Genomic DNA, 27789 nt, shown 5'->3' on the forward strand with positions numbered 1-27789 from the left:
ACTCTTTCCAACCCTGGAGAAAATCAACCAGTTACTACTTTTGCCCTGTTAAAAGGTTCAACCTTCTCTCAGAATTTGTAAGAATAACAAAAATTTGTCATTACTAAATCCTTTATCCTTTCACAGGCTGGTAATGTGTTCCTTGCAGTTCAATCTGCAACATTATTGGGTACAGCAGCCAAGGAACCTTTGAAAGCAATATTTACATGCAGTTTGCAATGGATTGCAATGTTTTCCTGGCTATGGTAAAATGCTGAATTACTGCAACCAGCGCAAAACATAGACAGAATCCCTTCAAAAATTATTTCCTTCTTCAAGCTACATTTTAGCTTTCACTCAGAAGGAAAAAGGGAAAGTCTAACTGTTTGGATTGCAATACAAGATAAGCTCAAAGACTTTATCAACAAAACAATAAAAATACCTAGTGAATTATTTATATATATATATATCCTGCTATTCTAAACTAAACTCAGGGTTTTTTAAGATTGGCCCAGGATTTTAAAAGAGCTCTGACTTTTGATCTTCTTGTTTTACCTCATATTAGAAGATACTATTCAAGAAAAAACCTAACATCCTCTCTATCTTCAGGAGAGCTCCACTGCTGTCTTTATCAAGCATTCACCTGTGATGCTGGCTCTGAACACTTGGTAGCTTCCCTTTTCACTGATTTGTGCAAAATTTCTGTCCTGTCCTCAAGACTTTCAGGAGCTTCTCTCTTTCTGTACTTAGATTGGTACATCTACCCAATAACTGTAATATGTGGAACACATTCTGCTTTTTGGTGTGAATAACACCGAGTTTTGCTGGGCTCAGGTGTTCTATTCTCTTCCAGTCTTTGGGTTATCTTTTGGGCTTTGTTAAATTGCTGGCTGAAACCCATGGAATAATGCTGTTTGACAAGCAGTGAGATGAGGGAAATCCCCAGGGTCTCTCTTGCAGGGTGGTGGACAGCAGTTTCCTGAGTCACCTGCAAGAGGCAGTGACACATTTAATACTCGAGATCCCCATTAGCACAGATTTCTTTCTTAAATGTACGTCTTGTGGCACTATAAAACAGATGGGTCAGTTGAGAAACCATAACAGTTCAGCTGTAGATAGACCGAAAGAAGATTTAAAGACAAACCCACCTTAACATTAACTAATGAAAATATACTTTCATTTTGATACCAAATGGCTCAAAAAATTGTGAGCAGATGGAGTGTTTGGAAGGTCATTGGTAGGATACCACATGCACTAACAGTTTTCTGCAAGGAACCTTAAAGATTAGGCCCAGTCTGCAGAAGAAAGCTGAGCCTCCATCTTTCTTGTAGGCTTCGTTCAGGTACTGGAAGGCCACACTTAGGTCACCCTGAAGCCTTCTCTTCCCTAGGCTGAGCAAACTCAGTTCTTTCAGCTTTTCCTTGTACTTGAGATGCTCCATACCAGCAAAGAATCCCTTTTAAAACTGAAGAGCAAGGACCAACTATAGGACTGCCTTAGCAGCTTGCTTTACGCTGGAAAGGTAATTGCTAGGCGTACATAGGGCAGTTCTTTTGGTTCTGTGGCTGCATGCATTGTTGCCACATTTCCTCCCTTAGCTGGACAAAAATATTTGCTTTCTGTAGAAAGTATGATGTTCATCTGGACTGGATGTTCTCCTTCACTCAGAGCCTGTCTTGTCCTGATCAGGCTGTTGAACCATTTTCTCATTCCTGCAAATCTGTCCTTTCTGCATGTCAGTATCTGCATGAATATATGCGTATGAAAGTGGCTCTATTAGCAGAGCAACTGCCCAGAATCTGTTAGCATTCCATTATAAATCTGATTTTTGACAGATTTATAACCAGATTGTAGAAATCAACTGCTGGAGAAATGTGCCATTTATTCTCAACAAGAAGACATTTTATTTTTCTGCAATAGTTGTTACTAGACTGTTTTTTAGAGGCTAGAAAAATAATTTTATGCTTGTTTTCATGTATTTCTTTTTAAGTGAAAAAAACTTCAACCTTTTCATAAACATTTGAAAACTGTCTGGTACAGTAACATGTTTACTTCATAGTCGTCTCTGATGTTTCTTGAGAACAGGAACTGATTAAATGGCATTACTGTGCCAGCACATTAAAATACAACTTAACTGAAGAAACAACTGCTGAATAAAAGAAGATTAGCAGGTGAAAAATATAATGTCAGAACAAACAGTGTTGTTGATAGAACGAAGGTAGTCCTTTCTATTGCAACAAACATACTACTATATTCATTTTTTAAAAAGCCTGAATTGACAGCAGATGCAACGGACAGCATTCCACTGCTCTTGCAGGAACTTCTGAAGTTTTGCTGCAAAACTTTGTCAGTGACCCCAAGGTGAACTACTGCACACCTTTTGATGCAGGCAGTGGAAGAAGTGACAGGAGTGAAGGCAGGGGAAAGAGAGCAGACTGTCAGGACTGGTCTGGGAGTAAGAATTTGCTCCTCTGCATTCGCAGCTGCCATCTGCAGCAGTTCACAGAGGTCCTGGGCAGGGTTCACTGAGGACACCGGGCTGCTGCCTGCTTATGTGACTGCTCCTGACACATCACGCAATCTTTTGAAGCCTGTGGGAGTCAGTCCCACCAGGACTACACTACACAATTATGAAAAAAAATTCTTTCAGGCTAGGCAGCCTGAAATCTTTCTGCTTTGCCCTACTAGTCATGTTTTCTAGGCCACTCTTGTTTGTCTTTTTAGTGCCACAAGTATGATTTCCCTGAGTGCCACTTCACACACACTCATTCTCAAGCAGCACTATAAACAGTGACAATTTCATACCTCCAGGCAGGAAATTAGGGAGGGAAATGAGAAAAGGTTCCCTTGCTACAGAAAGCTCTTTCTTTGATAGGAATTCTAAGGGCTTTGACAGTTTGCAATTAAAAGACCCTGCTTAAAGAGTCCAAAGGATCTTGTTATAAGCAAGGCATAACCTAATAATGTCTCTCTCCACCACTCTTCTCTGGAGAGAGAAATTCCAAACAGGGAGGTGGTAACTCTGTATTCTTGAAAACAATAGGTCCCATTGGTGTGCTGGTGGATAACACAGTCAAAATTTCCCTCTGCAGCCACCCAGAGAGGATTTTTCTCTGTGGTCTCAATGAGCAAGTCCCAAGGAGGACAGAAGACTCGATCCTCTAGCAGAACCTGCATAAGAGACCTAAGAACTCTGTCTGAGATTTCATAATACCTTTTTCCAAGGAAACTGACACATTTCAAGTTGAGGTATTATTTTTAACAGCAAAAGAATAAAGCCTGTCTTCTTGCCTACAGGTTATATTTCAAAACTTTGTTTTGAATTGTACAGGAAATTTTAAATTTAAAGAAAGGTAAAAAATCAAAGGCCATGGAAATCTCCGGTGTAATACAAATATCCAGGTAAACTGACAAATAAATTGAGTGCATTAGAAAGGAAGCTGTCTTTAATAAGCATTCTTGTTCTTTGCTTATCTTCATATCTGTCTGTCTATTGAGAATCCTTTCTTGTAATGCTTTATTATCAAAGTTATCAAGGAGATATTTGGCACCCTGTGAGCAACCCTTTGTGTTTTCTAGAGAAGTTGCCTTTGCTGTATCTTCAACTCAGAACTGAAGGCACATTTCTGCACTAGTCTGTGTCAGAGCTTGTGACAAGGGCTACAATTATATCTTAAAAGCTGATCTCGGCTACTCTGCTCTTCCCCACCGCCCAGGGTCTTCAAGCTGGTTGAACAGATTGAGCTTCCATTGCCTTCAGGTTTAGCACATCCCTTTCATGCCTCACATTTCCAGAGGCTTCCTCTCATGACCACCTCCCTGAAGCAGATGGCCACAAGGAAAGCAACCGATAGCCTTCTGTGCTTTGGGGATGGGGGCATGGGGGGGAAGCGTGTCCTTAATGACTTTGAAGATGTGCTTCAAAGTCCACGAAAGCTTGTTTCATTGTGAAATTAGTAACCTATATGTTTTTCACTGCAGAGTATGCTGTAGGAGACAGATTAATGGGTGCCTAAGAATCCTGGACTGGACATTTAAAAATTTTCAAGGAAAGGTTGCAGACACAGCCTCCTCTTGCAAATTTATTTAACATGAGGTATTTCAGTGGGTAAATCTTGCTTTCAACAAGACTAAACACTTAAGGCACCATGCTGAAATCCATTCTCCTTCAGAAAAACTTTATAAAGACACGGGGGGAAATATGGAATTGAATGTGACAATAAATTAAGTGGGTGCTTGAGTGCAGTCTCAAATTTGTGTGGGCTTATTGGCTTACTTTTAGTTATATTCTTGCTGCAGTGCTTTCCTGAAAGAGGATTCATGACAGGGATTATCATGTTGAATTTATATGAAACATACTTTGTAATAAAAAGCTTTCAGGATTTCTTTCATAAGCTGCTAAATAGTCTTTATTATCCCTGCTTATCTGTGAGTTGATAGAGCTAAAGAGGTAAAGCCATTTTGCACTGATCTGCACAAGTATAATTGGTTACTTGGAATTAATAACAAAAATCCTTCAGAGGAAAGAGGAACAAGAATAGATTTTGACTATGTTATAATGGAATGAAATTATTTCAGTACTCAATGTGATAAGGAAGTAGTTATGTCAGTATTACTGCATACCCATTAGAGGAAACTTGATGGTTCCAAATGGAATCTGTAATCTGCCACAGTAACTTTCAGGAGGACTAAGACAGCACAGCTACCTGAGCTGAATCTTACTGCAGCTAATCAGATCTATATTTTCTACCATTATTTATTTGAGTAATTGAATATTGGTTACAGCACAAGTGAGCTAAATGATCAACACTCACAGAAAACATCATATGTGGACTGGAATAGAGAAAAAAAAAATACAGAGTTTTCATCCCAAGGCAGGGAAAGCAGTGGTAATACAGTTGTACTTGCTGTCTCATTTCTCAGGAAGGTTGCTGGGATGCAAATCTGCAGTTGAATTTGGGTAGCTGGCAGGGCCTTAAGATAATGTTCAGATTCCCATGGGACATTTTCTTGAAGGACAGCCATCTGTCTTCATAATCTTCATAGACTTGGTGTGCTTGTCCTTTCAGTTCTGTCAAGTTTCTTCTTCCCTGCTTTTTAAATGAAAAGTCTTCTTGAGTTAAAACCTTTGGGTGTGGTGGTTTGCTCATACAGAAATGATGCTGTTTGGATTAGGGTGCTCCCCCCCCTACACTGCCTTGCAGAACTAGGACATTTAGGACTTGAGAGAAGAGCCTAAGTTCTCTGCTTTACTGTCTTGAGCCCAGACCTCCGGCCAGCAGCTTGATTTCCATATAGATCCAACCAGTCACCTCTCCAGGCTGCAATGCAGCTGCGGATGGTTGCAATAGCACCTTTCTTATTGATCAGACAGGACCATGACAACAACTGGACAACTTGATCTGCCCAGTGATTTGGTGCAGTCAGTTCTCCTGAGGTTGATATCTGTGCCTTGGCACTCAGCAGAAGATGGCTTCTCACCTGTCCAACAGCTCTTTTCTCTTGTGAGTGAAATGGCTCCCTTGGGAGTGGGACTAACAGGGGAGGAACTGGACAACCAAGGCAGCTCTTCCTTTGTGAAGCTCCACCTCCACTCTAAGTCTCCTTTTTAGTTTCGATAGTCTCCTCTGCATCTGCCTTGGTGGTCAGCAGCCTGAAGAGACCTTTCAGAGCTCTGTAGAAGAGCTGTGAGATACACAGGAGTAAGACACACATGATGAAGCATCTCCTAGCAAATGTATTAATGGTTGTTTAGATTGGGCTCAGCCCATTATTCAACCCATTACTTCAAGACCAATAAGTTGTGTACCTTACCTTGATGTGCAGTGAACATGGAAAAGAGGCCTTGTGGCCTCCAAAACAAGGTGAGCCAGGAATACTTTCCTAAAGTTTATTTGGCCACTCAGGTTTTTCTGCATGATGGGATCTTCTCCAGTGCAGCAAAGGACTCGTCACTGGATAACATTCATTGTATCGTGACATTTGGATTCAGCTCCTTGTCTGCTGTCTGCTTTAATCTAAGGTCTCTAAATTTTCAGACCCTCCCACCCATTCCTGGCTCTTGCAAGGTTGTCTCCCAATAGTAAAAGCACTTCCTTGTCTGGCTTGTCTGACCACTTCTGGTCAGTTTAGCATTCCTGAGCTTAGACATGTTTTTCCTGCATTGGTCCAATCTCTGTGCCTCCTTTCTTTTCTTTACCTTCTGTCTCTTTCTACCACCCACACATTTTTTCCTCTAGGGATGCTCTGGTCTGTCACTGCCTTGTGTTTCACCATTCATGTCTCCTTTCACCAGGTGGGGAAAGTTTTCTAAAGGCTCTTACAAACCTTTCACTTATCACATCACCCTCAAGTGCAAGCTGACATCTTTCATGGTAGTGAAAAGGTATGCCTTGTCTCAAAGCTCAGTTTCAACCAGGTCTTTCCATTCACTAGTATTCTTCCACAGCCTATGTTTCCTACCCTTCTTCTGAAAACTCTCTTTTGCAAGCAGTGATTGCATTTCCTCACTAACAACTTGTGAACTTCATGTGTCTGTGCCCGTGCTTTCTACCATCTCAAAGTTAAATGAAGCAAACAAAATTGTTCTTGATCAGCAGTGTTTAGCATGTGTCACCTCTTGACCCTCTGTGGTGAGCCAGATGCTGTGCAGGTCTCACCGTTGCGCGCCTGCCAACTGGGTCAGTCTGTTGGCCTATCGGGGAGGAAGCGATCGGGTGGTGCAGCAAGCTGAAGTGTCTGTGCTTTGTTTTTCTTCTTTTTTTTAATTATTTTTTTTACTTTGCTTTGCTAAGGTTGGATCTGTGAAAGGAAACCACCACTGAGTCCGTGTCATGGGGGAAGAGAGACATGCCGCCTTGGTTCAGCAAGAGTTTATGTGCTCTCAATCTTTCCTGAAGTTTCTATCTTGCAGACCCGGCGATTTCCTGTTTCCTTCTTGCTGGCCCTGATCTTCATAGAGATAGTGCCAAAGTGAGAAAGTACTGTCTTAGGGCCAGAGAACAATTCCACTAACTTTTAAGCGCTCAATTCCAGCTGCTGGCTGAACAAATCCTCCTCTTGTGTAGAGGTCCCAGGAATCTCTTACACTGCATGTTATTTGTGAAGAGAAGAGAGAAGCTGAAAAAAATTTTAACTGGATTGAACAGCCAGTTTAGGGTATTAAATCACAAAAATAATGTGAAAAATTCTGAGCAGCCCCATGAAATAGTCTGTAAATGTCTCATATAAAGACTTGGTTGTTTTGGAGGGTTTTTTCCTCTGGTGTTTATCTGTTGGTGTTGGTAGTTTTTTTTTTTTAAACCTTTGGTATGTTCACAGCTACATTAATGCCGTTAGAGGTCTGAAACAATTAAGTGTGAAGGACTGCATGAAATTCATCTTTTTACACACCTGGTAAAATGGAAAGTCTTGTGATGTTGTCTCTTCAGAAAGGGCCTAACTTTTGATTGCTCTCAGGTTTTGGCTTCTCTTCTCCTTGAAAGTACGCATATAGCTTCTGCTGCCCACAGTTACACTGGAACCAGCAGCTTTCCTCATTCAGTGCAGTACAGAAATGCCAAGCTTTTCTGTACTGTAAGTACCTTGCAAGTTGGATTCGATACAGAGGAATTAAGTGCTACAGCCAAGGTTGCACAGGGAATCAACATACCCTACAGATCAGGGATGTGCATCTCTAAACTGCATATCAGCAAGTCAAGAGGGAGCTGGACTGTGCTTTCAAAGAAATTAATGAACTTCCAAGTGTAGGAATATGAGTTAGTAAAACTGACTTTCAACTGGGAGCAGACACTCTGTCGCCCCAAAGCATGTTTGTGTGTACCTCCTTCTGTCCCTCTGTCCATCCTTCACTCCATGCAGGTCCGTTTCTCACCAGCAGCATGAGCCGTGGGTTCACAAAAGGGGACTGGAAAGGTGACCATCTGCAGTTCAATAAGGTGGCATATATACCTCCAGTAAGTGGCCTTCCATTGAGAATGGCAAACTTTCCTTTGTGCTGCAGATGCCACTTTGCCTCCATTGAGTCATAAGCATCTCACTAGCTACCTTGCATGACTTTGAGTGTGTCCTCTGTTTTTACATCACCTTTGCAGAAACTCAATTCAAAGAGGCATGGATACTATTCTGTTTAGGTTGCAAAGCTCTTCCCTCTTAGTCTGAATTGAGTAAGAGATCCCTTAGGGCTTCTCTCAGTGGTCCATCTAGTCTGTGCATGGTCTGGGAGTCTTAGTGCTGTAGCCACTAAACATCAGAGGGTTTTTTGGAAAGCAAGAGAGAGAAAGAGAATGCATTTTTCTGTTTCAGACCAGAAAAAAAGGGTCAGAGATTCCCCAGGTAAGAACAGAATTACATGAAGTTTTTTCTGCTTGACATGAAATGAACTTAAGGTAGTTTTACAACAGTAATTCACCTTTTATAGAAGTACTTTTGTAAAATGGAATAACTTCTATTTTTCTTCTTGTTAATATCTTTAGGCAATTCCCATGAATGGGAGCCGATCTCATTATTTTTCAGTGCTATGTGAATATTTGCTTTATAAGTAGTGACCTTGTTCACCCTGCCTGCAGCTGCTTTTTTAAATATGGTGTTTCTGCCTTCAGGGAAGGGAGAGGGGAAGGTAAACTATGCAGTGTTTTCAGATATTCTCTCATGCATGATATTTTCAGATTGTGATTTACCTGTACTGTGTGTAACTTAGTCCTTGCAGTAAACTGTGTTAGAAAAGAACAGCTTTTCTCTCTTGTGCTTGTATAGCTGAAGAAAACATTTCAAAAAAGAAAGTAGGTACAAATTTTGACTAGGTGGAGAAGTAACAGTGTACAGATACACATTCTACGGCTGTGCGCTTTACCTCATCACTGCAGGTCATTCCCACTTAACATTTTCCGAGATCATGTCTGCTAGAGATGTACTGAAAGGCCATATTTTGGGTCTAGTTATGGACTATATGAAATGGCTCTGATGAACACCTGCTCCCAAACACAACATTTCTTCCATTATGTGGCTGTAAGCGAAACCCAAACCCATAGTTAGTGTTTCTTGTATTTAATTGGCAAAGTAGGCTTACAGTGCATACACTGAATACTGGCCATATGCCATAAAAACTGTGCATTCTTTGCAAAGAAAAATTAATATCAGAACTAATTCCTGGTAGACCTTTTCCTCCCCTCAACTAATTACAAAGCTCAGGCAGACAGGGACTATGGTGCCAGCAGATTAGTAATGCAGAGAAACTTCTTGTGCAAGATTTATACAACAGTTTTGAACGTGTGATGTCGAAAACATGGGTGAAGATACTCCTCACAAATATATGTGAAGCCCTCGTCTCATGAGATTCCTCTGAGAGCTGCAGATTATTCCCACCTCTGATAATCAGTTCAGAGCAATTGCTGCTGTCCAAATCTGACTTATATCAGTTGGGAAATCACTGGTAACTTTGAAACTCCATGGTGTTCTGGTTTTGATTGAACTTCTGCTTAAAGAAAAAGCAAGTGAGATTATGGAACAATTACAGATAGCTACAAGTCCACTTGTTACTGTATCTACCTTCAATGTTCAATTTAAAACATTACATTAGCCAGCAGGGTAGCAAAATGGTGGGGTTTCTTTTTATTTTCAAAAATGTTGCAGACATTATTGCTGATTTTCCCCTTCCAAATTAATGCACTAGCTTTCTGAGCTCAGGGACATCCTCAGGTATTTGACTCACAGCTTGAAGCGTGTCCTTTATTAAGGGGTGGATAGTTTATCAGCAGTGATAAGCTCAATATTGTGTGCATGTTGAGACTCACAAAGGCTTCAAAGTATACATTAGCTATACAGTTGGAATTTGTTCACCCACATTATTACATCCTAGGACATGGTATGACACAGCCTGTCATGTCAGGCATCTCCTTTCCGATAATAATCCAGGCTTCTTTCAAACTGGCAGAGAAGGAAAGGCTCTTCTACAAGGCAAATCTCCTGATCCTAAGGGAGGGGAGATCCTCAAGGATGGTGGTCAAGCCTCAGACATCAGATATAGAGGACCCTTCACTGCTGAGCAGATGGCAGTCTGTAGGCCAGCCTTTTGTCAACATTGGGTGCAAAGTCCTGTTTGAACTGGGGCTAGCTGAAAGAGCGTCAGACTACTCTTAAAACATGACCCCTTTTCCTGCCCCTAGACCAGACATTAATTTATCCTGATCTGAGGGGATATAAATCATGCTTTGAGGGGCCAGGAAAAAGGAATGTGTTATTAAGAGGAATCTGTACTCCATGTTTGTATTTCATTAACACTAAGAGGCCCCAGTCAAGACCAGGATCTGTGGAGATGTGACACAATGTGTGGATGCAAGTGAGAAGCAGAAGGGATCTTCAGTTTTGGAGGTCAATGGAGGGTTTTTCCTGGCCTGTTAGAGGAGAGCACCCCATACAATCAAGGCAGCATGAAAGAAAGAGAGAGAAGGCAAGGTGGTGCACTCTCCCAAGTACTGAGTGCTAAATATGCGTTTACTTGGAAGATAATGTGAAATGCATAGAAGTGAAATGTGACAGGGACTGTATCATACTATAGTTTGAAATGCATAAGTGGTATTTGTTCATAGTTGATCTGCTAAAACCATATTTTCTTCAGATTCAGTGTGCACAGGAAATGGTAGAATGTCACACATCACCTATTATAAGCATACCCCTTGGGTAGCTTTGTGTAAGAAAAGGTTTCAAATATCAGACAACTTTTCTGTAGGTATTTGCAGCTTTCTAGTCAACTCCAGTGAAATCAGTCAATAGGTAGTAGCATTGTTTCATCTCAGGGTACAAACTGTCTCTCAGAAACAAAAATATTGAGATTTTTTTGATCACGGTAGCAAAATTCCTAGCTTCTCTATGTCTGGAAATAAACAAATACCATGCAAGAATCTCCACCACTTTTTACAGTTTACAGGTAGTCACTTCAGTTAGTTTTAGCCATTTAAAATGTATGGGCATATTGTCAAGAGTTTAAGCTTCACCTGCAATCAATGTGGACAGACCATCACCAACAAAGGGGCTTATCCCTCTCCTTGGAGGGTAAGTTGGGTTGCTTTCTGTGAGCTTAGGAGGAGCATATCCTTGACAGAAATTGCATTGGCAAATCCTAAGACTGTGATTGCTTATCCTTCCCTGGCAGCCTCCCTAAAGGTTGCTAAATAAACAATGCTCCTGCCTTCTCTAGATATTCCCTAAATGCAGCAGGGAGTAAGCTACAAAACACTGTACTCAGGGTGATCCTTTCATTTAATAGCAATTTAGACACCTAATGGTTTTTAGCAGCATTGGTGTCCCAAAACCTCGTGCTCATCTCAAGCAGATGAGCCCAACTGCAGGAGATGCTAGGCTGGCCTCTGGATCAAAGATTCCTGTGGACACAATGATAGCAATTGTATATGCACAGGAAGGAACAAAACCTCTCTTCCTCCTAGAGAGTCAATCCAGAAAAGTCACAGCTCTTGTTTATGAGCAAGAAAAGAGACAGTCAGAATTCAGCCATTCACCCTTTCCTTGGGGAGAAGGAAGTGGCTGGACTTGAATAAGCACAGGGCCTCGGGTTAAGCTTCACTGAAAAATACCTGCTTCAAGGCAATACCAGGAGGAAATATCATCCACTATATCAGCAATTGGTAATGACTGTCACACCCAAAATCACTTGATTGCAGTTAATGCAATAAAAATTACTGCACATAAATTACACATCTTCAAGGAAACACCTATGAGTGTTGCAAAAATTTTAGGCCACTTCATGGAAAGGGCTAGGAAAACCCTCACTTCCTCCCAGGCTGAGTGTGGGGTTGTGTGTCTCTGAAGTATGTATTTAAACTCCACTCTCTCTGGCAATCAGCAAAATACAGGGTCAAGTCATTAGTGCTTATGGTAGCAGCAGATAGAGAGCTCAAAGGGCTTGCCAGATCCTCCCTAGCATTACTTCTTCCCTCACATAGAAGTACACTTACCAATCAGAAAGAAAAACAGCCTCTGATCTGTGTTTTCATTCTTATCTTTTGCAGCCACTTCCACATCTACAACTGGGACAAGTCATCTCACAAAATGTGACATAAAGCAGAAAGCCTTCTGCGTAAATGGGGGAGAGTGTTACATGGTTAAAGACCTCCCAAACCCCCCAAGATACCTGTGCAGGTAAGAAATCCTATCTGTTTCTTTTCTTGGAGCCATCATGTCTCACGAATGTTTTTTTCTTTAGAGAAGCACCTGAAAAATATCTTCTTCTGAACTTACATTTATTCATTTTTTAACCATGTGGATGTGGAAAGAATGCCAAGAATAACCTCTGTGTTCTACAGAGGCATATGAAGCAAAACAGAGGCTAACTGGGAAATATTTCTACATGGTGATGGCACAGCATCTTCTATTGGTGTTTATATGGCACAAAGTAACACAACTTAATCCTTATGTTAGAAAAAAATGAAACAACACTGTAAATTAAATATTCTACATTTAGGGGAAAAAAAGGGGGGGTGTGTGGAAAACTGCATTGAATATTACACTTTGTATAGAAGAAGCTGTTCTTTTAATTGTCTAATGTAGTAACTGAACAGTTTCTGGTAAGACCAGATTCACAACTGTTGTTGCATTTAATTACATAAAATCAATGAATATCATGGTCATGGTGGAGGTTACTATTTTGTGTGCCGATCTTGATTCATGAAATCATATGAGTTTTGTTTAGTGGGGTGCTTGTGCACCTTTTTTTAGGTCCTGGTTGTGCTGTATTTGTCTGCTGCAATAGTCCCTTGCATCAGAGAACATCCATGAAGAGCTGCAGCACTGGAATTTATCTCCTGTCTGAGAGCATGTCATGTAGCTTTTACCCCTGAAGATGAACTAGTCATAGGGACTTCTTCACACTATTTTGAGAGGAAACTCAATCTTTAAACCTTGGTACCATGCTTGGTACCTAAGAGGGGTGAGTGAAAATGGTGCACTTTTGTGAGGATATTACTGTTTTCAGTCAAAGAGATAGTGGTTGGTGAAGACTGTCATCCGCTGAAACTGCATAATTTTTCAGTCTCCTTGGCCTAAAAATTAAAAAACACTAATTGTGAAGATAGCTTTGGTAGGTGAGTTAGGTGAAGGTCTGTGATGCTTTCCCTAGGCCAGGAAGAAACTGACTGCTTGTCTTCGTTAGGTTTTTTTGGGTTTTTGGTCTTCAAGTTTTTCTAAAGGAAAACAAACAAGCAAAAGCCAACAAAACCCCACCAAACCTCACAATGTGCTGGCTTACCTGTATGTTTTCTTTTTTTTTTTTTTTTTTTTTTTTTTTGTAGAAAGATGTTACCTGCACATCCTGGGCTTTGTTTTGCTTTGGATTTTCATGGATTGCTGTACTGCTGAAAGCAATGAATGCTCCATTGAATTTTAGGATCATTTTTAACTAATGCAAATATTGAAAACTTATATGTGCTGTGGGTTGGATCCTTTTTTGAGAAAGATTTGTGTTAAATTTACATGGTTGTTGTAAGCCAGCAGTCAAGATGAGCAGTTTGCTATGACTCTCCAGAGCATGTACAAGAGCCTGTGTGTTTCAGCTTCCTATCCAGACACTGTTCAGAAAACTCCAGTGAATGGCAGAGCTGAGCCTTGAGCAGGCTTGCTAATCATTAATATTGTCTTGGTAGTTTCACAGGTATCTCATCTTCACTGGTATGAAGACTTCTTCATTTTAATTCAGACATCTGTGTATGTTCTGTAATGATGTTATAGACTGGCTAATTTTTTAATAAAATATCTTGGGGACATTTGAATAAAGTGGGGGCTGTTTTTCCCTATTGTGGACAAGAAATAACCTTTCATTCTGGGGCTGTGTTTCAAGGAAAAGACGATTCCCAGATTTGGTAGATGTACCTCTGCCTGGGTGGTCCAAGACCTATTTGGAAAAAGCATCAGAGCTGTAAACTTAGACAGGGTGAATCTCATTTACAAGAAAGCAGTGGAGAAGAATTCTTACCCTGAGAACAGTCAGGGCCACCACTATTTTGCAGGTCCACTTGCTATGCCCTCTAATACTTGCTAGAACAAAAATTTTATGTTGTGTAGTAAAACAATGCAATTCCGCTACATAAGAAGTACAAGTGAGTACTTAAAAGTGGATGAAAATTAAGGGACAAAATACAGTTTTCTTCTTACTTCTTTAAAAATAAAGATGTACACTATTTATTCTAAAATCCCAGTTATCTAAAATAGGTATCTAACCACTACACATTGTCTTCATTGTTCTAAGAAAACAAATCTACTCCCAGAACATGCTTATGGAAACAGAATGCTTGAAATATGGTACTTGCTCTTCATATTTCTGCCTCAGTAGCAAGTTCACATTTTTCCATATGGTCCATCTGTTGAGAGCAAAAACAAAATTTCTAAAGCATGAGCCATATCATTCTAAATTGGTTTTATCCCTACCCAAAAAAACATGACTCAGATTCAAAACAACCATGGAATTTTCCAAGTAATCTCTGGTTTTTTTAAATCCCCTATTCTACTAAAACATCCTAAATTAATCTTCAGTTAAAATGTGGCTACATATTAAAAAAATAAAGTTTTATTAAATACATAGTGATGATCTGGACAGGATCAGATCTTGCTCTTCTGGATACTGGTGCAAACTTCAAGAAAATGCCCTGCTTTCATGAGGTAACCATGTGAAATGCTCAAGAAATGTGTGAAGACGTAGTAAAGCAATGTACAGCTACATCTGTGGTAGCATGTATTTTCCCCACACGCATTTTAATTAAGGTCCAAGACTGAGTAAAACACTCTCAAAATAGGACAGATGAAATAGGAAGCTTTGACTATTTAAATAAACTAGAGTATAAAATTCTCAGAAGCTTCGTAAAAACATGAGTCACATTTTGAAAACATCATAGACTTAAGAAGCCTTAATGTTACTGGCTTCCTATGAGACTGAGATTCCTAAGTCGTTTCTCTTCTGTTGGAAATGCGTCCCCAGGTTCACTGAAGAAAAAAGATTTCAATAAATGCAAAATTCCTAGCATTTCCTTCTTACTTGAAAAAATCTATGTGAATATAAGATCTGTTACACTTCTGGAGTGTTCTGCTTCATACCATGCAGGTCTTGATAATCTGACCAATTGATTTCCGACTTGCAGACATCATGTTTTCTAGTGGTTTTGTTATTACTGAAGAAATGAAATTTACAACGGAATTTCATTGGATGAAAAAAATGTTACTGTCTTAACAAAAAGTGTGCTGCTGCTTTTCTTAACAGCAAAGGAGTGGATTATGTACTATTTAATGATATAGCCATTTTCTACATCTGTCTGCATGAAAAGGTCTTTGCAGAATAGAAATGGGCAGAATTTTCTTCAAACCAGCAAGTTTGCAAGCAGAAGTTCCAGAAGTATTCATTCAAGAGACAGGATAGAAATACTAGTTCTTATTTAGGCCATGAAATGGTTTACTAAGTACTGTACTTCCCATGGTAAAAAAAAATTCTCTCCCACAATGCATTTGTTTGTAGGCAGTGAATGAAATGGAAACACGAACCACTCAGCCGTTTCCCTCCTGATGAAAAACAGTCGGATTATATGTGTTTAGTGTTCTGAGAGGCGTCCACCGAACACTTGGAAATGCTGCTTTTTTGCAACTAGTGTGTGCAGAAGGAAAAAAGCAATTATTCTGTTATATGCAGTTTGTCATTTTGGTTTTACCCAGTTAATACAAGAAAGAAATGGTTCAAGTAGCCTTTTTTAAGGCAGAAACAAAATTACAAGGCTCTCACAGCACAAACATATACATTTTGCTCTAAGTTGTTTGACCTCAACTTTTGCTACTGTCCTAAAGGACAATGGTACATGGATAATGATCTAGGAAAAAAAAGCCACAACAAGACATAATGTCTGAAAACTTTGAGTAGGAAAAGCTGTTTTGGAAAGGACACCATAGCAAGCTAATTGTAAAAGTACGGTCTACAGGAAACAACCTTTCAAACTGGAAACTGTGGAAACTGTGCTACAGTGCACATCTGAGCAATGAAATACCTTTAGCATTCACACATCCTTGTAAGTGGACAGGCTCATCTCAGCTTTCCTCTCATCTGCCCCACCCTGGGCTCATTCTCGAGGCAGATGCTGCAGCCCATTTGCTGACAATGGTTTCAGAGCAGTATAAACACACTGGAGCTGTTTTCGGCACCATCTCAACAGGGCTGACCCTGCTTGGTCTGGAAGTGATTTCTGCATTGTCTATACCAGTGCTCAAGTTGTTTTCATCACCTCCACAGCTGCACCAACATATGAAAACTAGTACAGACAAAGCAAGCAACCACCACCAGCCAGTGGCAGGAGGAAAACATGAGGCTTTCAATCACATTCCTTGGGAATTTGTAGCATTTAGCCTGATGACAAAGATGCAAAGGACCCTGTGAACTGAAAGCCAAGCATGAGCAAATGCCAACTTTCCAGGGACAGCCATTTAACAAGATCAGTAGTGCAAAATATTTTATTCCTGATTCATTAGCACAGATCCAAATTCTTTCTATCAAAAGCACTTTACCCTCTCTCAAAGGTGCAAAATGTCTTCCGTCATGCCCAGCAAAAACATCTTTTAAAGGCAGTTACCCTTGTTGCATTTTTCTCAGCTGGATATGTCTGTGGAGACTGGGATCTCTTCACACTGGGTACTCACCGAAAGAGGCGACTTTGACTCTGAAGAACCCAAACTCTCTTCCTTAATAAACAAATATATCATTACAGCAAATCAGGTTCAAAGAATCATCTTCAGATCCTCAATATATACCTTTATTACACAAATATCATTCCTGCATGGTTTGTTTGAACAAGATGCTAGTGTTTATCCCTGACCCTGATCCTTTGCCAAAGAGATTTTCTGAAAGTCTCACTTGTGCAAGGGCAGCATCCTGTTTTTTAGGGCTAGAGGCAATTGTGGAAAAGCAGAATTTAAAATATTGGGACAGCTTTCAGCACACATGAAACTTGGATAGAAGAAATGGAAGATTCTTCTGACCAGCAAGTATTTGCAAATAATAAGGCTTTTTAGCACGTGGCAAGTAACTTAGGAAGAAATTTGAAAAAGAGGCTAGCACCATGTCATCAGCAGGAGAAAAAGGGTGGGACATTCTTGCATGATGGCAAAGTCATGGAAAGCATCACAAAGACAGGCAGCACAACTGAAATGTTTTCACAGGAGCAGATATCAGGTAATTTCAGGTTAAGGCTGAGTAAGAGTGGAGAGAAGAAAGAGAAAGAGGAAAGACTGAAATCTATAGATCCTTAGTATGGTAGACAGTCATTCACACTTAAGTCTGAAGCACAGGAAGCCTGTCTGTGGTGATATTTTGGGAGCCTGAGCCCTGCCCCACCATGGAGAATGAAGGTGAAGGAGGAATTGGTAGGCAGCAGCAGAAAAGATGGGCAAGTCATAGAACAGAAATTCCTTCTCTATGATCAAGGAGAAAGCTGCCCTGAAGTTTTTTGCAGAAGAGCTTATGAACTGGAAGGACAGATAACTCCAGGGCTGCAAATCTTGGGAGCACTTCTGCCCTCTCATTTTACTTATTGTCTGGACTGACTTATTTTGCCTTCTTGTGAGCCATGTTGAATATACTTCCCTTTGGGTCTGACTTTGTCTTCTGACCTTTTGGATTTTTGCAGCTTTTTGGTGATCACTGTACTAACTATTCCTCCTCAAAGCAAATTACCAGAAGACACAACGTGCCATCACAGAAATAAGAAAATCATGGTATTTTCATAGATTTTATGTGACTAATGGAAGCAACAGTGTAAATTGTTGTTATGCACTGCATTGCAAGCTTTAGAAAAGAACTCAATCTGGGCCCCTCATGAGATGGACTAAGCAGTGAGCTGGTACACATTTTTGCTAGCCATGATTCTTCTATCTTTTTCAAAACAGACAAGGGAAAATACTTTTTTTTTTCTCTGATGGATTTTTGCTGTAAATTTTGCAAAGTTTTATCTTCTGGAAAGGTTATACTTTCTTGCCTCTCTTCTGATTGTTTGTCACTAACACCCAACCAGGAGGTCACTTAATGCACTCGCACTCCATAGACCAGCAGATGTAAGTCTGTTAGTGCAGTGGTTTTGGTGTACTATTGCTTATCACGTTTTTGCCCTTTAGGTGCCAACCTGGATTCACTGGAGCAAGATGTACTGAAACTCTGCCCATGAAAATCCAAAACCAAGAAAGTATGTTAAAATAATCTGAACTTTGCTTTCTTCCCCAACTACAGCAACAAAATCAATAGTACTTGGTGTTTTCACAGTTCAGCTGGAACCGGCCTCTTTACTCACTAATTTGTGACCTGATTTTCTGAAGTACAATCTGTACACCATGGCATTATTGACCTCCAAAATATTTCTCGTTTGTGTGATTTTTGATCTTTCCATTCATTCACAGATGCATTTGTTTTGCACACGCTGGCAGTTTTCCTATTTGGGAGACTGCTGCGAAGTGCAACCCTAAAAGACCAAACTCACGGAGATGACTATGTACAGATCTTGTGTCCTTGCTGCCTTGTGGAAAGAGCATCCTAAAACCAATCTCGGTCTCTGGAATGGTGAATTTCTGTCTCAGATCTTGAAACACATTTTGATCTGGATTGGTTTGGTTTTGGCTGGTTTTGCAGGGGGTATTTCTTTACATTTCCACAGAGCAAATGACTTGCTCTCAACATCCTGAGCTATTTTAACACACTAAACCGAGATTCAGTTTCTGAAAGTGAACTCACCAAGTCATATCAGTTCACACTGAAGGAGCTTCTTTCTTAGCATATATTCACCTCTTCTCTTTTCTCTGTTTTTTTCTCTACCATTTTTTTTGTTTGTTTTTCCTCTCAGGTGCCCAAATGAATTTACTGGTGATCGCTGCCAAAACTACGTAATGGCCAGCTTCTACAGTACGTCCACTACTTTTCTGTCTGTGCCGCAGTAGAAGCATGCTCAATCGGTGCTGCTTTCTTGTTGCTGCATCTTTCCTCCATTTTTTTTTTTTATCTGTAACTAGATTTGTTGCCTAAGGCCTAATATTGATTGTCTCTGCCTGTTGCATGAAAATTATAACAAAAAGCAATTGCAAATTATAACAGAAAGCAATCCTGAGATTGTTTGGCATTGAGGGAATACAAAGCTTAAGAATGCTGTGAAATTAATTCTGACTGTGTGATACGGACTCCCTGCTGACATCAAGCAGAAAAAGTACAAAATGAAATTTTTAAAGTCTCCCCTTTTATTTGCCACAAAAAGCTTAAGAGTCACGATACAGGCCAGCACTCCCTCAACCAAAGGATGGGTAGCTAGTCCTCTACTTATATATGACATTTGGAACTAGAGGTTAAAGGTAATTGAAGTGCATACATTGTTTTAGTGAGCACTTGCCAAACAGGATCAAAATTTTCTTCCTCCTCCTTGTCCAAGCTTCAGTGGAGAGAGGACAGAAAGAAAAAGAAAAGAGGAAGACATTACTTAAACAATGAGGTCTAACATGTTTTGGGTATATTGTGAGTAACAGGTGTAAGAGATCAAAGATAAATCAGCCAAATGAAAGTGTAAGACACGCACATACACAGACTGCTAGAATCAGCACTGTAGTCACATCCCATAAGGTTTCCCATGGAGAAATGGGCTAATTATTATTGTTTGACAAGGATGTAGCAGAAGGTACACTATATATTTATTTTCTCTCATTGGCTATAGCAAAGTCAAAGGTAACATACAAGAAAATTGCTTAGGTCTTACATTCAAATGCATGTGTACTACTTACATTTGATTGTTCCTGGCATCAGAATATACTGTGATCTAAAAGCAGTGTCATAGAAACTGGTTTTTTGATGGATCACTTGCCAGCACAGAAAGACTATAGGCCAGCTTAGTTTAATTTCCATTGGTATATAGGACAAAAAGCAGTAAGTATGTGCAGGACATTTTGGAGCCTGAAGAGGTGCGCAGGTTTTCTCTTATATTGATGGATGAAAAACATCCATACATAATTCATACTTTCTTTCATAGAAGCTACCCACATAAATCCCAAGAGTGCTGACTGGGGACCAGACCTTCCAGCACTCAAGTGTGCATTTTATGCCCTGCTTTAGAAGCTTTATTAGTGTGAGTTATATTTAAATGCCTCTGGTAATGATGGCTCTAAAAATTTTAATGCTGTTACAGTATTTGTTTATCAAATGTTAGATTTAAGTGGCCTTTTCTGTGGATTGTGGTGAAAAGTGCAGTTCAGATTTTCTGATCTTAGAATAATAATTTAAAAGGAGATGGTGTAAAAAATGTGAGATCCATTGTTTGCTGCTGAATTTTATCTGAAAACTGAAGAAGAATTGTATGTTGATTATAAATTCATTTTCCAACCTAGGAGAAAAAAAAAGTTTAGGCAGGTTTTCCTTCCTTTCTTTTTCAGTTTCCTAACCCTGGTTGGGATTTTTAAAAACACCAGGTTGAGATTTTCTGAAGTTGACGCCATGGAAAAGGCACAGATGCTCTTGCCTTGCTGCAAGAATTACACACAGTTATTAGTACTTAAGTTGGTCAAGCACTTCCTCTCCTTGAAATGCAGAGGCAGAGAGCTCACATCTACCTACCTTAGGCCACTCTGAGAGCCCCAGCCAATGGCTATGAGAGTCTGGCACTTCTGCCTGCCCTGCATCTGCACTGCAACATCTGATTTCTTATACTGCTTAAGATCTTGGAATGACACTTCTGGAAAAGGTCCACTGAGAGCACGTTTATACTTAACTAAAAAAAAATCAATGAATAAGCATTTATATGACTTTTTATTATCATACCCAAGGCAGACCAGACCATGTTATTTAACAGAGGACTTAGAGAGTTCTCTAAAGGCAAATGTTACATCTGGGACTTAAAGCCAAGCTCATATTTTGCAGCCAATTTTGTGGATGAAAGTACAGAGCAAACTGAGATGCTAAACAGCGTAAGTGGTAGTAGGAAACAAAAGGGTAAGTGTGAACCATACAGCTGTCTAATTTCACTTGCTTTTAGAAGGGTCTTTCTTCATTTGGAAAGAAGGAATCAGTGGGGTTCCAAGCCAAGTGTACCTACCAATGAGCTGTTACTGTCTTAATTTGGCTGTTAAAGAAAATTTTTCTTCAGAAATCTCCTCTGGAATTGGTATTTGAGAGCCCTGAAGCTAGGGCAAAAGGCCGAGGACCTTTTGCCCGATGAGAACAAGGCACCACTGGGCATTCTGGAAATGCCCTGTCCCAACAGAGTGCAATGCTAACTTGACTCATCTCACAAGCCTGGCTGGCAGACCCTGTAGTGTCCTTTCTTTGAGCATGGCAGTCACAGCTGCTACCAGGAGTGCTGCCCTGGGCTTTTTCTATGACTGCTTTGACTTTGATGCTCGTAATCCACCATTGGTCCATTAGACAGCAGAAGGCAGTCCACAAATTGTTGCAAAAATACATCAGTTCCATGCATTTTCTGTATGAATGTTCACACATTTTCCCCCTTGAAGTCAAGGAATCAAGGCAAATGGAGGAGAGCAAAAGTAATGAGTTAACATTAAAAGTTTTGGGTAATTTTCATGTAGTTAGGCAAGAGAACTCTTACAGCAGCGCTGTGCAGAATGGTCCCTGGGATAAGAAACAGTGATAAAACCATGAATTAATAGAAGGTTGAGGGAACATCTCTAGAGTTTAATCACAGGTGAACCCTTTGTCCTCTCAAATGCCCCAGATGGACTCAAAGGGACTATGTACTTGCTTACTTCTCTAGTTAACTATTATATATGAATTGTGAATTTAGAACTGGCCGGGGGCAGGCTGTGGCCCTTCTTGGGCATCACCTGAACATGGTCCATGCCATACTTCAGCATGAGGCACCAGTTTAAACAGTGTCCATTTCAGCCCTGCCATCCTTCATGAGCAAGACGGACATTACCAAGAGGGGTGGAAGGAATTTTCTTTTTAGATTATAATGGCCCTTGCCTCATATTGTCACAGTGAAGCTGGCTGAGGCATTAAAGGGGGCAAGAGAAAAGCTCTGATGTTCTAGAAGGATGATCAAAACTGCAGTTACTGTGTGATGGCCTGATTTTTCAGCCTTTTCATATAAACTACTAAGGTCTTCAAAAGTCTGCCTTTAGCTATTCTACTACTTCAGTATTTCTCATTTTCTACATATTTCTCTATTACCCTTATGCAGAAGTAATCACATCTGCATGAGGGTAATAGACAATCTCACCTGAAATTTTCATTTTCTAAAGCCTTTCAGCACCCTAAATTGTACACTCTATGTGCTGAGACTAAGACACCTAAATGAACGAGCAGACTTGAAAAATTCCATTGTCCATCTTTTGCTCAGAATTTAAAAAGACAAGTTTTCACTATAAATTGCTCAGTTAATGTTCACTAAGTGCTAAAATTGCTATGATAGAATACTTCAATTATGAAAGGACAAATTTTCCATGCTCCTGAGATTTGAATCAATTGTCACTTTTACAGGAGCCATAGGACTTTAGGAGATTTGAGTTTGTTTTTAATTGAAATTGCATTAAGAACTTATATTTTTTAGCATTTTTCATTACCCACAGAAAGAAACATGACACTTTGGTGCTTTAGAGCTGGAATCAGTCTTCCTGGACCTCTCTGCTGTTGCAGTTGAACCAGATGGGTCCTTTCTTTGCCAGGTGCAAGTTCTCTACAAACACCTGAGGTAGTGCTCACCCCTCCCTGGGCAGGACCATGTGCCTTGGCTACGCACACACCTGAATCCAGCGGCCCTCTCAACAGCAGCTGTGGCACACCACTCATAAACAGAGCATGCAGTGCTGAAGGATTCTGTTCCACATTTCCCAGCACCATCCTCTTGTTCCGTAGACCCTGCATCTCAGCAGGCTACAATATAGCCAACAAGTTGTAGTTTTAAATTACTTTGGTGAAAAAAAATTGCTTCCTAAGCATTTTTCCTACAAGACTGTCAAATCCCACCCAGTCACAACTAGAATGAAAGCAGAGTTGTTAAAAATAATTAATTGTAATTATTCTTAGAGCACCTAGAGACAAATATTCAATAGAAGCCACATTGCATGTAAAAAGCGTGCAAAAATATCAGACTAAGTAGGAAACTATCAAAAATAATCACCTGTTTATAAAATGAGAAGTGTTGGGATGTTCTGCTTATCAGATCTAAGGAATGTAACTAGGAATACCGTGGATAAGTCAGAGCTACATAACATCTAGGTTTGAATAAGCAATGCATGTTTCTTCAGCATGTTTTCTTGTTAGGCCTTCCAGACAGAATATATTCTGATTTTAAATACCAACTCCCTATTGAATTATATGAAATAGAAACTGCATGATATGAATGACTTCCCTAAAATTAAATTACCTTCAAACTAGGTGTCTTAGCTATCAGCAAGCATAATTACAGCAATATATGTGCATGGGCATGTAATTCATTTTACTGAAGATTTAATCAAGCTTTCTATGCAACTAATGTATATCATTAGCAGAGGTCAGGTAGGCATGTGATACTGGCCCTTTAGGAAGAGATATGGTTGGATTCCAATGTACTTAACCCTTAAAATGTTACTGATTGAAGACAAAGAATTGACATTCCCCATGTGTGCAAACTACATTAAAAAATCCATTTGCTGTGAAAATTATCATTGGATGTAAATTAAACAGCACATAAGAACAAAACAAGGCAAGAGCTACCATGGCTGTGGTGTTGGCTCCATGGGTAGGGTCTCCTAGGCTACCTGCTGGGGGGAAACCTCTGTTCCTCTTGACCCACAGGTGCTGGGGCCTGGGTGTGCTGATTTAGGCAGTGATTTGTGTAAAGGATCAGGATTCCTGCACCCCAGGATCCATATGGCTGATCAACAAGTTGTTCTGCCAACATGGCACAGTCCAAAGAAAGGGGAAAGGGGGTTGGCTCCTCATTTTCCAGAAGCTGGAGGCCTGCTGCAGTCCATTTGCGAAGCAGAAGACTCCCACTACTGAGTAATCAGTACCAGCCACCTCTGGGTCCTAGCCTTCAAGAGCAAGGGTACGCATTGCGGGGACAGAAGCAGGGTCAGAAGGGAGAGCAATGCACAACCCATTTACAGGAGTATGCTGCCCTTCATAGAGCATTCCTTTGCTGTCATGTTCCCAAAACAATCAGCCATTGTACATGGCACGCTCAGCCTGCAGCCCTGTTCATCTCAGTAAGATCTTTAAGGGTTAATGGTTCCTGTTGCGTTCCCTGGGCTGTGGCTGCTCAGATGCTCCATGTATACATATTTTTGTGTATAAGCCTTGCAGAAGGTCTGGTCACATAGCTAAGAAAGGTGCACTTGAGCACCGCCCACATAACCATGTGCCTTTTGTCCTGTTTCATGTGCAGACACAGAATAGCTGTAATTCTCATATGTAATTTATTTTTAAGTACAGTGTATTGCTCTTTTCTGAAACTTTTTCCTTTTTCTTTCTTTTTTTGACAACTTTCTGCATTGGCAGAGCATCTTGGGATTGAATTTATGGGTATGGAACAATCATTCCTTTTAGCCTGCAGATTCTAGACTCTGAGAGATAAACCCCTTTTAATTTTTTTTTCTCCACTTCCCCTTTTCAATTCCTAACCAATTTCTTTATGCTTTGAAAGGGATCATACAGCTATAACAACAACCCTTGTCGAAGTGTTAGTGGAGATCAGTTCACTAAAATGGTTATCAAAATATTGATAGGATATTAATAGACATAAGGAGTTTCTAGGAATTACTGGAGTGATCATAACATTGTGTACATTCCTTTTTCTGCTGTATAGTTTTGACTAGTTTTGACCTGCTTTTGGTGAGTTTTTCTTGGGTTGCCAGGTTTTGGAAATTCTGTAAGTGTTAAGCACAATGTCTAACTAGTATATTAAAAGGTGGAAACTGTTATGGCCACTTAAAGTCATGCAAATTTGCAGTGTTGAGCTCTGATTTTCAAGTCAAGTTTCATGTCTAAACCCACATCTTGGTGGTTACACATCATGTGTAAACCAGTTGCCTATACATATCTGTAAATTATATGCATATATACATTCCTTTCCAGGTCTGTAAATTTCAAAGTGGACTGTAAGTTATTTAGGAATTTAAGTAGAAGTTTACAGCTAGACTCCAGATCCTCAAGTCAGCAAATAAATTGAATATTTCTAAAACTAAGCTCAACAAGAACATTGGCAATGGGTACTATTTTCACACTTCAGCTTTAAATATAATAGAAATAGATCTTTTAAGTCTTATTCAGAATAGACTGTACTTATCTGACTAGTTATTTGTACTCAGAGGTACAAATAATGCATTACTTGAATAGGCTAACTTAAAATTCAGGTCACGTTTAGTTTGGAATCTGCTATAATTATTGGTAAATAAAAGTATAAAAAAACAGATGGTGAGGCAGTTTTCATTCATGTTCTTATTAAAAATGCCCCCACAAAATGTCATTAGCTTTAGCTGTGAACTGTGGAAAACCCATTACAAGCCCAAATTTTAAAAATCACTCACAACCCAGCTTATTTTTGTTTTTATTATTATCCTAAGTTAGCAGTAATTCCCACTCATACATATTAGATTATAGTGGAAGATATACAGCTACATTAACATATGAGGAGTTAAATTGAAATCCTTTAAAAAACTGACATGCAAATTATGCGTTATATATGAAATTACATTAGCAGAACAACCTCTTGGAATTAAATTCTTTTAAAAATCCCCAGAGGTATGTAAGAAGAAAAACTTTAAAACAGAGCAACTTTAAGGCTTGATATATCATCAGTTATGTATAAATTACAGTGATATGAAATTAATTGCATAATATGAATATTTGAAAGGCTGCTTATGTAATACTTTGGCTTAAGTATTATGATGATTTGATTTTCCTAGCATTCTGTAGGGTAAAAAAATTATTGAAATTATTTTTAATACTTAATAGGGTAAAATCTTTCCTAAATTCTCACTGCACATAAAATTCTTTACAGACTTTCCTGCAAGGCTGCCACAAATTTTTTTCAAGGTAGTTTAATCAGCATATGTAATTTAGCTGAGTGTCATTAACTGACTCCATAAACATTAACACTGGTCAGAGACAGAAGGCACTTTTGGGGCAAGATGTAGTGTAACCCAAGTGCCCCACAGGAGTTCTTCACAAAACTCTTCTTGGCCTTAAACAGAGTCCAAGGCTTGTGTTTGAGGCACCATGCCATCTGCAGAGTCTTCACCAGGATCGCAGTCATGTCCCAGCTGCCAGCAGTGGCTGTCACCCCCACTGGCCCCACAGAGCACCTGGGCATCCCTCATTTGGCCCTGGCTGTCCCCTGCCATCCAGGAGCACAGCCACGTTTACATGAGAGCTTGCTGGTTTGCTGGGCATAACATGCCCAAGTGCTTTCCTAGGCAGACCTTGCTCCTGGAGTTTGAGGGAGGGCATGGCAGCACCACCATTCATGCACACCATGTCAAGCTGCATTTTCCTTCGGGCCTTGTTTCAAAGGGCACAGGAGGGAACTAAGGCTATGAAAGCAGATCCAGGGATTTAGTTTCCCTTGCCCATCAAGACCTAGAGTCCCAGCAGTATTGCTGGTGCTGGGAGCATTGCTCAGGGCTGCACCCACAGCCCTGCTCCCTCTCGTCGTTCCCCATCCCCTGCAGTGAGTGAGCACCCAGAAAGTCCCACGCATATGAAACGAGCCTCAGCCCACTGGCAAACTCAGTCAGGCTATCACCAGCCAGCTGCCCAGCTCATTTGCAACAGCCTCAGCCTGCACCAAACCTCCCAGAATCAGTCCAAAACCTGAGCGGAGTATCCACTGTTAATCTTCTACTTCCTCTCCCTTGTGCTCAAAAAAAAAAAAAAAAGAGGGGGATATGTCATTATTCATTTTGCTTTCATAAGCTAACAGCTGACAGCATGACAATAAAATAATAATAATAATTCAAAGCATTTTAAATTAGCCCCTAAATTGCTTAGCACAATTCTGTTTCCTGTGACATCCTTGTAATACACCATTTCCATGGCTAACTAATAAGCGCTTTCAGAAGGGGCAAAAAATGGAAGGGGATCCAGTGCCACTAACTAGCTTAGGTGAGGAGTTATGCTGTATGAGAAATCCCTTCACACTCTGCTTCAACCTTTTTTTTTCCCCAAGCATTTCTTCTCTCTGGTTTTTTCCAGTTCCAAGCATGCTGTGCCAGGCCTGTAGTTGACTTCTGTATCCTTTTTTCCTGTCTTTCCTTATATTTCACCTTCCTCTTTTTCTTTGTCATAGTTTGGTTTGGTTGGAGTTTCAGCCATTTCTTCCTTCCATTCTTTGACTTTCTGTTCTTGGAGTGATATTTATTTTTCTTTAATAAATTTTTGCAGCATCCTAGTTTTACCACACTCAGTTCTTCTTTCCTCTTCCCCCGTCTTTGTTAATAATTAGTGCTATTAATTTTGTCTGACAGTGCTCATGACCCGTTTGCTGGTGTTTGATTTACAGTGGGTTTGGCTTGTAAGACAAACTTGTTCCATGCTGTGGTGCATTGTATCAGAGAAATTAAGATTTATTTTTGCTTTTTGGTTTGTTGCATGGAGTATTTGCCACTTACCCCCAGCAACTTTAAAACAAAACTAGACAAGCTCAGGAAACATGAAGAAGGGAAGTCTGCTCCCTATTCAGTAAGGAGTATTTTCCCCTGAACTGGTGTGTCATCTATGACAGCACATCATTTGGACATGTGAGAGATACATGGCACATGTGAGAGATACATGGCACCTTTGCACCAGCCAGATGTAAGTCCCTTCCAGCA

General features: G+C 40.1%; 1 protein-coding gene across 3 annotated transcripts in view; it reads left to right on the plus strand.

The window, feature by feature from the left end:
- NRG1 (neuregulin 1) overlaps positions 1-27789 on the plus strand; it is a 130703-nt gene that overhangs the window by 87493 nt on the left and 15421 nt on the right. For 2 of the 3 annotated variants that reach the window (XM_031059058.1, XM_005423582.2), the window contains exons 2-4: positions 12003-12132; positions 18846-18904; positions 24479-24502. In XM_031059058.1, coding sequence (XP_030914918.1) covers positions 12092-12132; positions 18846-18904; positions 24479-24502 — 124 coding nt within the window. In that variant the 5' untranslated portion in view covers positions 12003-12091. Of the gene's footprint in view, positions 1-12002; positions 12133-18126; positions 18195-18845; positions 18905-24478; positions 24503-27789 lie in introns of those variants that run through there. The other variant, XM_031059060.1, reaches the window with a different exon arrangement.

This window comes from Geospiza fortis, unplaced genomic scaffold, assembly GCF_000277835.1.
Source record: "Geospiza fortis unplaced genomic scaffold, GeoFor_1.0 scaffold167, whole genome shotgun sequence".
Taxonomy (NCBI): Eukaryota; Metazoa; Chordata; class Aves; order Passeriformes; family Thraupidae; genus Geospiza; species Geospiza fortis.